Genomic DNA, 11155 nt, shown 5'->3' with positions numbered 1-11155 from the left:
CCTGTGCTGGGGCTGAGGGCCTGGGCAACCAACCGCAGGCACCTTCCCGAGGGAGGCAAAATCAGCCACAGAGCGGTCCCCACGCCCTGGGGACAGTCACCCCTGTCCCAGGCCCGGGCGTGAGGCCCCCGGGACAGCAGAAAACGCCCTGAGGAATGGCTGCCAGCGCCGGGCAACTGCACCGCTAACGGCCGCCGCCACCGCGCGCCACCGAGCGGCCGCCTCAGCCCGGGGCCCAGCAGAGCTGGGGCGGGACGGCCCCGCCACGGCGGGAGCCGCAGCTGCCAAAAAAAGGGGGTGCTGCAGGCCCTCGGCCAGGCTGGGCGATGAAGGGCGGCTGAGCCACGGGCTCGCTGAGGGCTGCTGGAGGGAGGCGGCCGCGGCCCGTCCCGCCGTCCCCGACGCACAGGGGCGCTGCGGGGCTCCTGGCGAGCGCGCGCGCGCGCAGCGGCCGACTCCATTTCGCGGGGCGCAGGCGCAGGTCGGGCTCAGCGCTGGGCCGGCGGCGGGCGCGTGCGGCCGGGGCCATGAGGCGGCGGTGCGCGGTGCAGCGGAAGGTGCCGTGCCTGTTCGTGACCGAAGTGAAGGAGGAGCCGTCGGCCAAGCGGGAGCGCCAGGTGGCCGTGGCGGGCTGGGGCAGGGACCGGGTCCAGTGCCGGGCCTGTCCCGGGCCCAGGGGCAGTCGCTGGGCCGCGGGTGGGAGCCGTGGGGAGAGGCGGCAGCAGCAGCAGCAGCAGCAGTAGTAGTAGTAGGGACCGTGTCGGCCCCGCTGCGGTGAGGGGGACGCTCCGGTAGCGAGAGGCTTCGCTGCAGTCAGGCCTCGAGCGACGTGCAGGGGCAGGTTTGCACAGGGTTCCCCCCTGCAATGGGGGACAGAAAGGTGGTTTAGGTGCCGTTTCGGCTCTGTCCTGCTCGTTTCCTGCCAAGTGCAGGTGTTCCCCCTGCTGTTGGGTTTGCTTTTTCGAAGTGTCGGGAACAGCCGTGGCAAGGGAGGAGGCTGCTCCAACGTGACCGCACTGGGGTCTTGTGTAAAACCGTGGAGCACGGACAAAGGTGAAAGCAATGGAGCCCAATCCAAGTTATTTCTTTTCCCAAGATGGAAAAGGCAGTGTTGGGACAGGTTGGGGTGGCATTTCCATGTCCAGCTGTAGACCTCCAACTTGTGTTTCCCGATTTTAGTAGCAGCACCTTCTGCTGCCTGTGGGCTGCATGGTGAGCTTGAGTCCACCTGGGTGACATTTTCCTGTTGGTGTTTGGCTTCTGGATGGAAGAGCTGAAATGAGTGCCACAATGCCAGTAACTTAATTGCTCAACTCCCAGTACCAGCACCATCTTGATAATGGTTATGTCTGGGTATGTTACCCTGGGATGGTTAATTTTCTGCTTAGTAGCTGGTATGGGGCTCTGTTTTAGCTTTGTGCTGAAAACGGTGTTGATAATACAGGGATGTTTTTGTGGTGTGGCGATTAGTTGCTAGCTGGGCTTAAACAAAAATCATCCCTAAATTATTGTTCCTTCATATACAGAAAACCAATGGGGGATTAGATCTGGAACTAGTATATGCTATTTTTTTTTATTTCAGTGTGCAGGCAAGGATAATAAAGGGAGTTATGACTGCTAGGGAAGAAGAGGGGTAGTGGGAAAACCAACAGGTATGTTTTCTCGCTACCCTGAAAATTTTCTGTTTCATGTAATCATATATGCTCTATGATATGGTTACAAATCTTATTACTAAAATGCAAAACAGGCATGTAATGTAATGTAATGAGAGTATGTAGAAGGTTCTCATTTCATGAATTCCAAATTCTGTTTCAAGACTTTTGCAAGACATGGACTGAGTTTGTGTTTTGTCAGCAGAGACAGTGACCAGCTTACAAGTTAAACTTGACTGGGGAGAGAGGAGGGAGGGTGATGATTATACAGGAAATTATTTGAATCCAAACACAACTGATTACGTGTTTGCAGTGAAACTGTTATAGAAGTCCTGCTAGAAATTTGAACTAGTTGTGACTGGATATTTTTTTCAAACCCCAGATCACTTACTTCTTCGCTCCTTTTAAGCGGAAAAGTGTTTAGTAGACAGCACTGATACTGAGTATTTAACATCAGGATGCTTTTGCCACCTTGTGTTCCACTGGTCTGTATATTGCACTGACATGGTGCTGTTGACTTTCTGCTCCAATCTGCAAACTTGGAGCAGCTAGTCATAATGAATTTTTATTGCCATTGTAATAGAGAAAGGCACATCTCAAAATTTTGCCACTTCAGACTGGAACTCTTCTAGTTGATATGCACTATGTAAAGTAGAAGGCAATGTCATTTCTAATCACTAATCAAGAACGGAAAAGGAGGAGAGTTTGCAAATAGATTGCCTTTACCATTTTGTCTTAGAGCGTCTTCCAGACTGTCATGTTGAAGAAGCAGTGCTGTATTTAGATAATATTAGAAAGCAACAATATATGTGTAATACTGGATTTACAGAGTCAAGTTGTGAGGAGCAAGAAGCCATCTGAGAACAAGGCAGTAACATAGCCGTGATGAGGGTTTAATATGCCTGTCTTTTCTTTTCAGCCATTTAAAGTTTTGGCAACTGAGACTATAACTGAAAAGGCACTAGAGGCAGATATATACAATGCGATTCCTACTGAAAAGGTGGATGGAACCTGCTGTTATGTGACTACCTATAAAGGTAATAAGGAGTATTCATATGCCATTTTTTCACGCTGATTAGTAGCCTTGTTTTACATAGTTTTCACTTTTATTGTATGATTTGTTAGATTACGGCTGTTGTGAATTCAACTCTTATTAAACATCTTGACCACAAAGTAATAGTTACCGTAACTACAGGGGGTGTTTACAGAATTCTTACAGATTTTACTCTAAAATATGTGAAGTATGGTTTAAGTGAACATGCCAATCAAGGAACTATTCCAGTTTTAATAATGTTATTGGTAAGTCTTCCTTGCACACCAGAATCTGTATAATAAAGGATGTCTAATTTCCTTGAGAAGGATTAAAAGAAATGGGGAGGTTAGAAGGAAATGAGAAGACTGTGCTTCATTGCATCACTGTGGTTCTTTCCTTTACCTGAAATTGTAAAGAAACTTTGTATTAAACTAGGCAAGATTCTGTGAATAGATTTTCAGATTCATATACAGTAATTCACAAATGTATTTAAATAGTTACTTTGGATATAAAATTTCTCTAGTGGCAAATGATAATTCACATCTTACCTTTTGTATAGTTAATCTCAGTACTCTGCAGGGTATGGTTGCCTCAGTAAACTGCTGGTTTTATCCTTCTGGAAACTCTAGGGCAACCCTATCTATGGGCCAGGCTGGATCGAAAACCCAACAAACAAGCTGAAAAAAGGTTTAAACGATTCTTGTATTCTTTGGAAGACTGCAAAGGTTAGTGAAGATTTTTTGCCTTCTTTTTAGCAATCTAAGTTATGCCACTGAAAAACACCTCTGGTCTACTACAGGAAATGTCAGTGACCCTGCTCCAGTTTTTTCTCATGTCGCTCTTAAGTTTACTTTGAGGGAGCTTTAAATGAGAATCAGTGGGGGAAAGGAATACCAGCAGGGTTGCAGGAGGTAATCCAAGGGTTGGCATGGCATGGACAGAGGGTGTCAGTGCTAGTGGGAACATTTATGCTGTTCCTGGCAACACAAAAGGCTCAGGAGAGTATCTGAAATGCTTGTGCACCACACACACAGTATAAGAAACAAACAGGATGAACTGGAAGTGTTGGTCAGCTCCCAGAGCTGTGATGTCATTGGTATTAGCGAGACTTGGTGGAATGAGTCCCGTGACTGGAGTGTTGGGTTGGAAAGCTACAGGCTGTTTAGGAGGGATTGGCACGGCAGGTGAGGTGGAGGTATTGCACTCTCTACAGTCTTACAGTTAGTGATGACGTGTTTGAGGATTAGGGGAATGGAAAACAAAGGAGATGTTCCAGTGAGTGTCTACTACTGATTGCTCAGCCAAGATGTAAGTACTGATGAGTTATTTTGTAGGCAATTAGGGAGAAATTTCTGGATCAGTAGCCCTTGTCCTTATGGGAGGTTTCAACTTCTTAGACATCAATTGGGGATATCATACTGCTGTGACAAGCAGGTCTTGGAAATTCCTGAAGTTTGTAGGAGATAGCTTCTTGTCATGGGTACTCAGTGAACTAACTAGGAAAGATGCCCTCCTAGACTTGCTGTTTGTGGACAGAGAAGGACTCATGGGGGATGTGATGATAGGTGGCTGCCTTGGCCACAGTGATCACAAAATGATCGAGTTTAAAATTTTCAGTGTAATAAGAAAAAAGGACAGCAGAGTTGCTGCCCTGGACTTCAGGAGAGCAAACTTGAAGCTATGCAGGGAGGTATTTAGCAGAGGGAGGTGGAGGTATTGCACTCTCTACAGTCTTACAGTTAGTGATGACGTGTTTGAGGATTAGGGGAATGGAAAACAAAGGAGATGTTCCAGTGAGTGTCTACTACTGATTGCTCAGCCAAGATGTAAGTACTGATGAGTTATTTTGTAGGCAATTAGGGAGAAATTTCTGGATCAGTAGCCCTTGTCCTTATGGGAGGTTTCAACTTCTTAGACATCAATTGGGGATATCATACTGCTGTGACAAGCAGGTCTTGGAAATTCCTGAAGTTTGTAGGAGATAGCTTCTTGTCACGGGTACTCAGTGAACTAACTAGGAAAGATGCCCTCCTAGACTTGCTGTTTGTGGACAGAGAAGGACTCATGGGGGATGTGATGATAGGTGGCTGCCTTGGCCACAGTGATCACAAAATGATCGAGTTTAAAATTTTCAGTGTAATAAGAAAAAAGGACAGCAGAGTTGCTGCCCTGGACTTCAGGAGAGCAAACTTGAAGCTATGCAGGGAGGTATTTAGCAGAGTACCCTGGGAATCTGCTTTTGAGGGCTTAACAGTCCATGAGTGCTGGGCAGTCTTTAAGAACCACCTTTTGGAAGCACAGGAGCAGGCAATTCCACTGTATCCTAAGTCAAGCAAGCAGGGCAGAAGACCAGCTTGGCTAAACAGGGAACTCCTCATGGAGCTGAAGAAGAAAAAGAAATTGTATGATTTCTGGAAGCGAGGTCAGGCTTCACAGGAAGATTACAGAGCTGTGGTTTGTATGTGGAAGGAGAAGACATGAATGGCCAAAGCTCAGTTAGAGATGAAACTGGCCAGTGTTGTTCCAGACAACAAGAACATACTTTTAAAAGTATGTTAATGGTAAGAGGAGGTCTAAAGAAAACATTGGAATGACACTTGTTGGAGATGGTCACCTGCCTAATAGGGAGCTTGGGCTGACTGGTCCTTGGGAGCAGCTAAGGACATTGGGCTTGTCTAGTTTGGAGAAAAAGAGGCAGAGGGGCGACCTCATTGATCTCTACAGCTTCCTGAGGAGGGGAAGTGTGGAGAGGGAGGTGCTGAGCTCTTCTCCCTTGGATCCAGTGATAGGGTGTGTGAGAATGGTTCAAATCTGCGCCAGGGGAGGTTTAGACTGGACCTTAGGAAGCATTTCTTTACCGAGAGGAATGTCAAACACTGGAACAGGCTTCCTGGAAGGTGGTCAATGCCCCAAGCCCGTGAGTGTTCAAGAGGCATTTGGATATGCTTTAACTTGGTTAGCCCTGAACTGGTCAGGCAGTTGGACTAGATGATCGTTGTAGGTCCCTTCCAACTAAAAGAGTCTATTCTAAGCTATTCTACTTCTCTTGCTCTAGTTTAAATATAATATTGGCTATTTAGGTAGCTAATTTTTAATCCATTAGTGTTGAATTTTTAAACTATTTAAAGGGTACTACGCTTCTTTAAGCCTCCCTAATTGTAGACTGCTTGAGTGTGCCAGATGTTGGTGTTTATACAAAGGAACTGGGGCTACTGTCTGTAAGACAAGGTTTAGATCAATGGTATTTAAATACTTGCATTGAAAGATGATCAAAATGTAAAGATGGTTAACAGTTTGCCAAAAACTATATGTCACATTTATATGCCTAGAATTTGTTTGGAATGTTGAAGAGGATTTCAAGCCTGTTCCAGATACCTGGATTCCAGCAAGGGACATAGAGTTCTCTAATGGCAATCCTTTGCCTGATGAAAATGGACATATGCCAGGTACCTATGATGCAGCACAGGTAAAATGAGGGGGGACAAAAATCCATTTTTAAAGTGAATTAGAATTGGTTCCAGAGTTAAAAGTAGTAGTTGGCATATTCAGGAAACAATTGGAATGGCATTCATTCAGTATCCAGAAAGGCTTTGTTCTTCTGACACATTGAAAATAATTGCAGATTGTTGGGCACACTTACAGCTGAAGGCAGCGTTGTCATGTTTGCATTGTCATGCATTCCTCTGACATTTCCCTGAGACAAGACATAGTTTTTCTTGTTAGTCTTTCTGTTTGTAGTTAACTGCGGGGTTGGTTGGGTTTTTTTTAATGCAGGTATGGTTCTAGTATGCATTTGCTAACTTCAGATATTTCCTTTGGTAAAATGTTGTGTTTTCCCCTAGGTTGGGTGCCTGTGGAGAAGAGCAGTAAGCAGTATTGCTGGCACTCCTCTGTTGTCAATTATGAGGCTGAAATAGCGCTGGTATTGAAACACCACCCTGAGCCAGGGCTTCTGGAAATCAGCCCGGTGCCATTATCAGAAATTTTAGAACAAACATTGGAGCTTATTGGGACAAACATTAATGCAAATCCATATGGTAAGTTTGTATGGTCTCATCTTAAATATTTTTTTTAATTTGGTGTTATTTTTGAGTGAAAACTACGCCTTTTCTTTGTACGAGGTTTTTTTTTTTTTAAAACGTTCTAAGGTGGCAATGTAACATTTTTAGAAAGGAAGGCAAGGGCTAGCTCAAAGAACACTCACCCAGAAATACACACCTCAGAAAGCTGCGTTGTTATCAGACTCTCTATGTCTGTTAAACCTCTTTCCACTTGCATGTTCTTTAGGAGTTATAATAGTGCTTTCTTTAGTCCTTCAAAAAATATTCTGACTAGAAAAGTTGTTTTAAATATTACTTTTAAAATATTTTTTTAGGATTGTTTATTTGTGCCTTTTCTTGACTTTTTTTTACTTGCTCTTCTGGTGCTGTTTAGTCCATTAAAGTAGAAAATTTTACAAAATTTTCCTCAGCCTCTTTTTTTTTTTTTTTTGAGTCCCTAGAGTGAGTTAGAAAAATTTTTAAGTTATGAAATACTGTAATTTTTTTTAGGAAATGTAATTTAAACTAAATTTTGCTTGTGGCCTCTCCCTTTAAAAGCCTTATAACAGAAAACTAGTTAGATATGAACACAAGGGAGTTCTAACTTGTGAGCTTGGGATAACTTGCAAGGATGGATAAGAAAAATAGTAGTACTTTGTCTAAGTGTTTTCTCAGAATCTAAAGGAACTGCCGCAAAAAAAATCCTAGTAGCTGTATTCTTAGATGAAGGTTGATGTTGAACAGTCAGTGAGGAGGGAATGGATTTATTAACAGCTTGGCTTGAGTATTAATCCATTTTCATAAGAAAATATACCAGATTTTCAGGAACTAAGATGTCTGTGCTATGTGTCGTGAAGCATTGAGCTAGTAGCTTTATGGTTACTGGGGAGATGACCACCAGAACAAAGCAGACAACTGTATATATCTTTGTCATGGTTATTTTATATTAATAAAAAGTTATATGAGAAGACAGCTGCATTTGATACTTAAAAATACATTTAACTGTTCTCTTAAAAGCAGGACAGTGTTGTAGTATCTAAGAGAAGTCTACCTTTATAGAATGCTTTTAAGATGGAATTTTCCTCACTTTTGTTGTTATAGCTAAGTTATGGCACATAAATAGCAGGAAGATTTTTGTTTCTTTTAACAGGATTAGGAAGCAAGAAGCAGCCTGTACATCTCCTCGTACCACATGGAGCATTTGAAATAAAGAATCCCCCTGCTTTGAAACAAAATGACATAGTGTCTTGGTTTGAAGGCTGCAGTGAGGGTAAAGTTGAAGGAATTGTGTGGCACTGCCATGATGGGTGTTTAATCAAGGTAATTATATAGATGGACATGTGGAAAGCACTATAATAATTCATAGTATGTGAAGCATTGTGACGTATTCACTTTTTGTCTTGTTTTCAAATTCTTTAGTACTAAATGTTCCTCTAGCAAATCAGGTGACAGTACAATTGGTCAAGCCAGTGAATCACTACAACGATACCATACTAATCTTTTTCATTATCTACACTATACTAATAACTTAAAATAATTGAGAACATAAAAAAACACTTTCTTATCCATCTGTACAGGCAAGACATTTAAAGCTTAATTCTTATATTTAAAAAATAATTCCTTGTAGCATTGATTTATAGAACAAGTATTGTTAATAAGAATGTGGGGTTTTTATTAATTGGCAAGTTTATATTATTTCTGCTGCTGTGGAGAACATCTTGGTTCTGGTTTGCCTTTTGTGCTTCATTGGTACTCATGTTACTCAGGTAACATTACTGATTATAAGTGCCCTAATGCAGAGGATCCTAGAATTAAAGCTCACAAACCCACACCCCCAAAGTTGGGCTACTATATCAAAATCTCTAAATTTATCTTATTTCTTTTTATTTTAGCTCCATCGCCATCATCTTGGTTTACGCTGGCCGCTTGCCGAGACATACCTGAATTCTCAGCCTGTTGTCATTTCTTTTAATAGAACTAAATATGACTGTGACTTTGAACCAAAGAGTTTGTTTCACCATTTTTCAAACTTGGACGGGCAAAGATTTGACAGACTCAAAGATATCAAGTTTGATGCTTGAAGTGATTTTTCTCTCAAGTTGATTGTCGTATGTGCTGCATTCCTCTTACTTCTGTCTACACAAAGCTCTTTGCAAAGAACCCTCTGGCTTAGGCAGCAGCCCAGATACTGTATGAGCCTAAGTGACTCATTTTATATAACGAGAGTTCCACCATCCAGAGCAGAGATCTAGCCTTCAGCATGCTTATTTTCCGGTCTGAAAAATCCTTAACTTTTGAACCCATTTCTGGAAACTGTTATAATTGTTGTCTAACATTGGCTGGTCCTAATAGCTTAGCTAATGGATGCAATCAACTGTAAAAGTTCCATAGGTTGCACTACTATAAATATAATTATTATGACACTGTTACATGTAGGAACCAGTTTTAGGATCTAGTTGTTTTTTAAGTGTAAAGGACATATTTCAGGCGGGGCCACAATTAGTTCTGCAATTTGATAATTTTTTTTAAAGCTGTAATAATTTCTTTGGGGGTGGGGGGAGCAGAACTTTTCACTGTATTATTTAACTCCTAGCTGCAGCATTATCCTACTACTTGAAAATCTAATTAAGCTACATCCTACAGGTAATTCCACTATTTTGGGACAAAAAGAGTAAATAATAGAAAGTATACTACTGTTTTGGAGATCCTTAGTAATTAGAGAGAAACATGACTTGGCTTAATACCCATTTTCAGACTGCATGTCAATTAGGAAACTTCATCAGGGGCATATTAATTAAGATGCCATATTAATAATACAGGTGAGAACATGTGATCATTTGAGTTTGCTTTATTTATCTGTGCTATAAAAGTATACATCCAGCTATATAAAATATACAAAATGAAAAAACATTTATCTATAAAAATACCATTAGTTTGGCTGAAATACTATAACTTTATTTTCAGTTCTTCTTGGGTTTTCTAAAATTGAGGTAAAAATCCAGCACACTGACCCTGAGTCCATAGTTAAGAAGTATGATAGCATGAACAGCAAGAACAAATGACATATTCTCACAAATCTGGAACTTAGCACATCTTTAAGAGTTTCTCAACTTCTAGAATAAGTCCAAGGTTTTGACTTCACCTGACCCGTGTGTATTACCCAAATTACTGTTCTGAATGAAAATACCGTATTTCAAAGGAGTTGGGAGAGGTAAAACTCATTTTTATTTTGACTGGTGTATATAAATACTGACCATAATCTGTTGACTAATCCAATTCTGCACTCTTAGGTATGTGCCAAACTATTGTAACTTTAATAGAATTGTATCATTCCGCGATAAAAACAGACAAATAAATCAGTATTATGTGATTGTCCTGGAATTTATTTTCTGTATGAATACTGAGGACAGTAAGCACTAGCCTAATCAACAGAAACATTGCCTGGACTATCCACTTGAATGCCATACTCTTCAGAAAGCTGCTTTAATCTCTCTTCTAAGATAATATTTTTTTTTACTTCTTCATTGTAGTTGTATTTCAGATCCTCAATTTCTTCAACAATGGAAGGGTCGAAGTTTTCTAATTCTCTTCTCAGCTTATTTGTTTCTTCCTATTAAAAAAAAAAAACAAGGAGTACCACCTTTATCCACAACTTGAGAAATACATGTTAACAACAGTGGTTTTTTTGCCTTTTTTCTTAAGAGGCTAAATGATGAGAGAGTAAGCATATTCTCTAGAGGCACAAAAATCTACCCATGAACAACATGTTCACTAACAACAAAATAGGCTTCATAAACATAATGTTTAGAAATTGACTTTGTCATAAAATACTAGATATCAAACAGGTCTTTCTAGCTAACGGTAATTGCTCACTGTGATGGTGCTCGTTATCTTGCCTAGGATGATCCTTGCAACTCACCTTTAATTGCTGTTTTTCCAACTCTGAGGCTTTCAGCTTTGTCTGGAGGTCAGCTATTTCTGTCATTAACTTGTCATTTTTATCCTTCTCTACAATTTCATTATGTCCTACAAAAATAATGATAATTTGTTATAAAATTTAAGGTAATGAAAATCAGTGGCATGAATAATCTTGTAACGAAATTCTGCATCTCCTGAAAGCTGAAGCAGTTGAAGTGTGCAAACCCAATTGGGATCAACAACCACCAAAAATTCAAGTCATAGGGGCTTTTCTTTAATTCTTGTACAAATTAGGTGCTGGAATATGGCATTCAATGACAGGAACTAGACACCAAGGGCCAGTCTATTAGGATACTTTTGAAAAATACAACACGTACAGTTTCTCTGAATTAAATGCAGGAAACTTGGAAATAACGTAGTATAAGGATCTTGTTAATTATGTTCATAATTCCAAGAGGGTTAATTATTTTTTTTTCCCCACTCATGTGGGAATGTGCTGCTCTGTAATGCTC

At 41.2% G+C, this 11155-nt stretch overlaps 2 protein-coding genes across 2 annotated transcripts in view; one reads left to right on the top strand and one right to left on the bottom strand.

Annotated features, from left to right (window-relative positions):
• Window positions 1-463: 463 nt before the first annotated feature.
• Window positions 464-10095, top strand: LOC106901207 (chromosome unknown open reading frame, human C12orf29). The gene is made up of 7 exons (XM_014963628.1): window positions 464-617; window positions 2572-2689; window positions 3315-3410; window positions 6015-6131; window positions 6528-6722; window positions 7876-8045; window positions 8618-10095. Exons 1-7 carry the CDS (start codon window positions 528-530, stop codon window positions 8804-8806), a joined length of 975 nt encoding a protein of 324 aa, XP_014819114.1. The 5' UTR covers window positions 464-527; the 3' UTR covers window positions 8807-10095.
• The window catches only part of CEP290 (centrosomal protein 290kDa), a 53039-nt gene continuing 51439 nt past the window's right edge, over window positions 9556-11155 (bottom strand). Inside the window, exons 53-54 of the mRNA XM_014963629.1 lie at window positions 10645-10751; window positions 9556-10335 (exon numbers count right to left, since the gene is read on the bottom strand). Coding sequence (XP_014819115.1) covers window positions 10147-10335; window positions 10645-10751 — 296 coding nt within the window. The 3' untranslated portion in view covers window positions 9556-10146. The remainder of the gene's footprint in view (window positions 10336-10644; window positions 10752-11155) is intronic.

This window comes from Calidris pugnax, unplaced genomic scaffold (assembly GCF_001431845.1).
Source record: "Calidris pugnax isolate Ruff unplaced genomic scaffold, ASM143184v1 scaffold44, whole genome shotgun sequence".
NCBI lineage: Eukaryota > Metazoa > Chordata > Aves > Charadriiformes > Scolopacidae > Calidris > Calidris pugnax.
Note: the sequence above shows the minus strand (reverse complement) of the source record. Positions and strands in the feature narration are given on the sequence as shown.

What these genes read in the sequence shown, in the direction of transcription:
- LOC106901207 (XM_014963628.1), top strand. Translation starts at nt 528, where the DNA reads ATGAGGCGGCGGTGCGCGGTGCAGCGGAAGGTGCCGTGCCTGTTCGTG. An exon ending in CGGCCAAGCGGGAGCGCCAG is followed by an intron (nt 618 to 2,571) that starts GTGGCCGTGGCG and finishes TTTTCTTTTCAG; the next exon opens with CCATTTAAAGTTTTGGCAAC. An exon ending in ATGATGGGTGTTTAATCAAG is followed by an intron (nt 8,046 to 8,617) that starts GTAATTATATAG and finishes TTTTTATTTTAG; the next exon opens with CTCCATCGCCATCATCTTGG.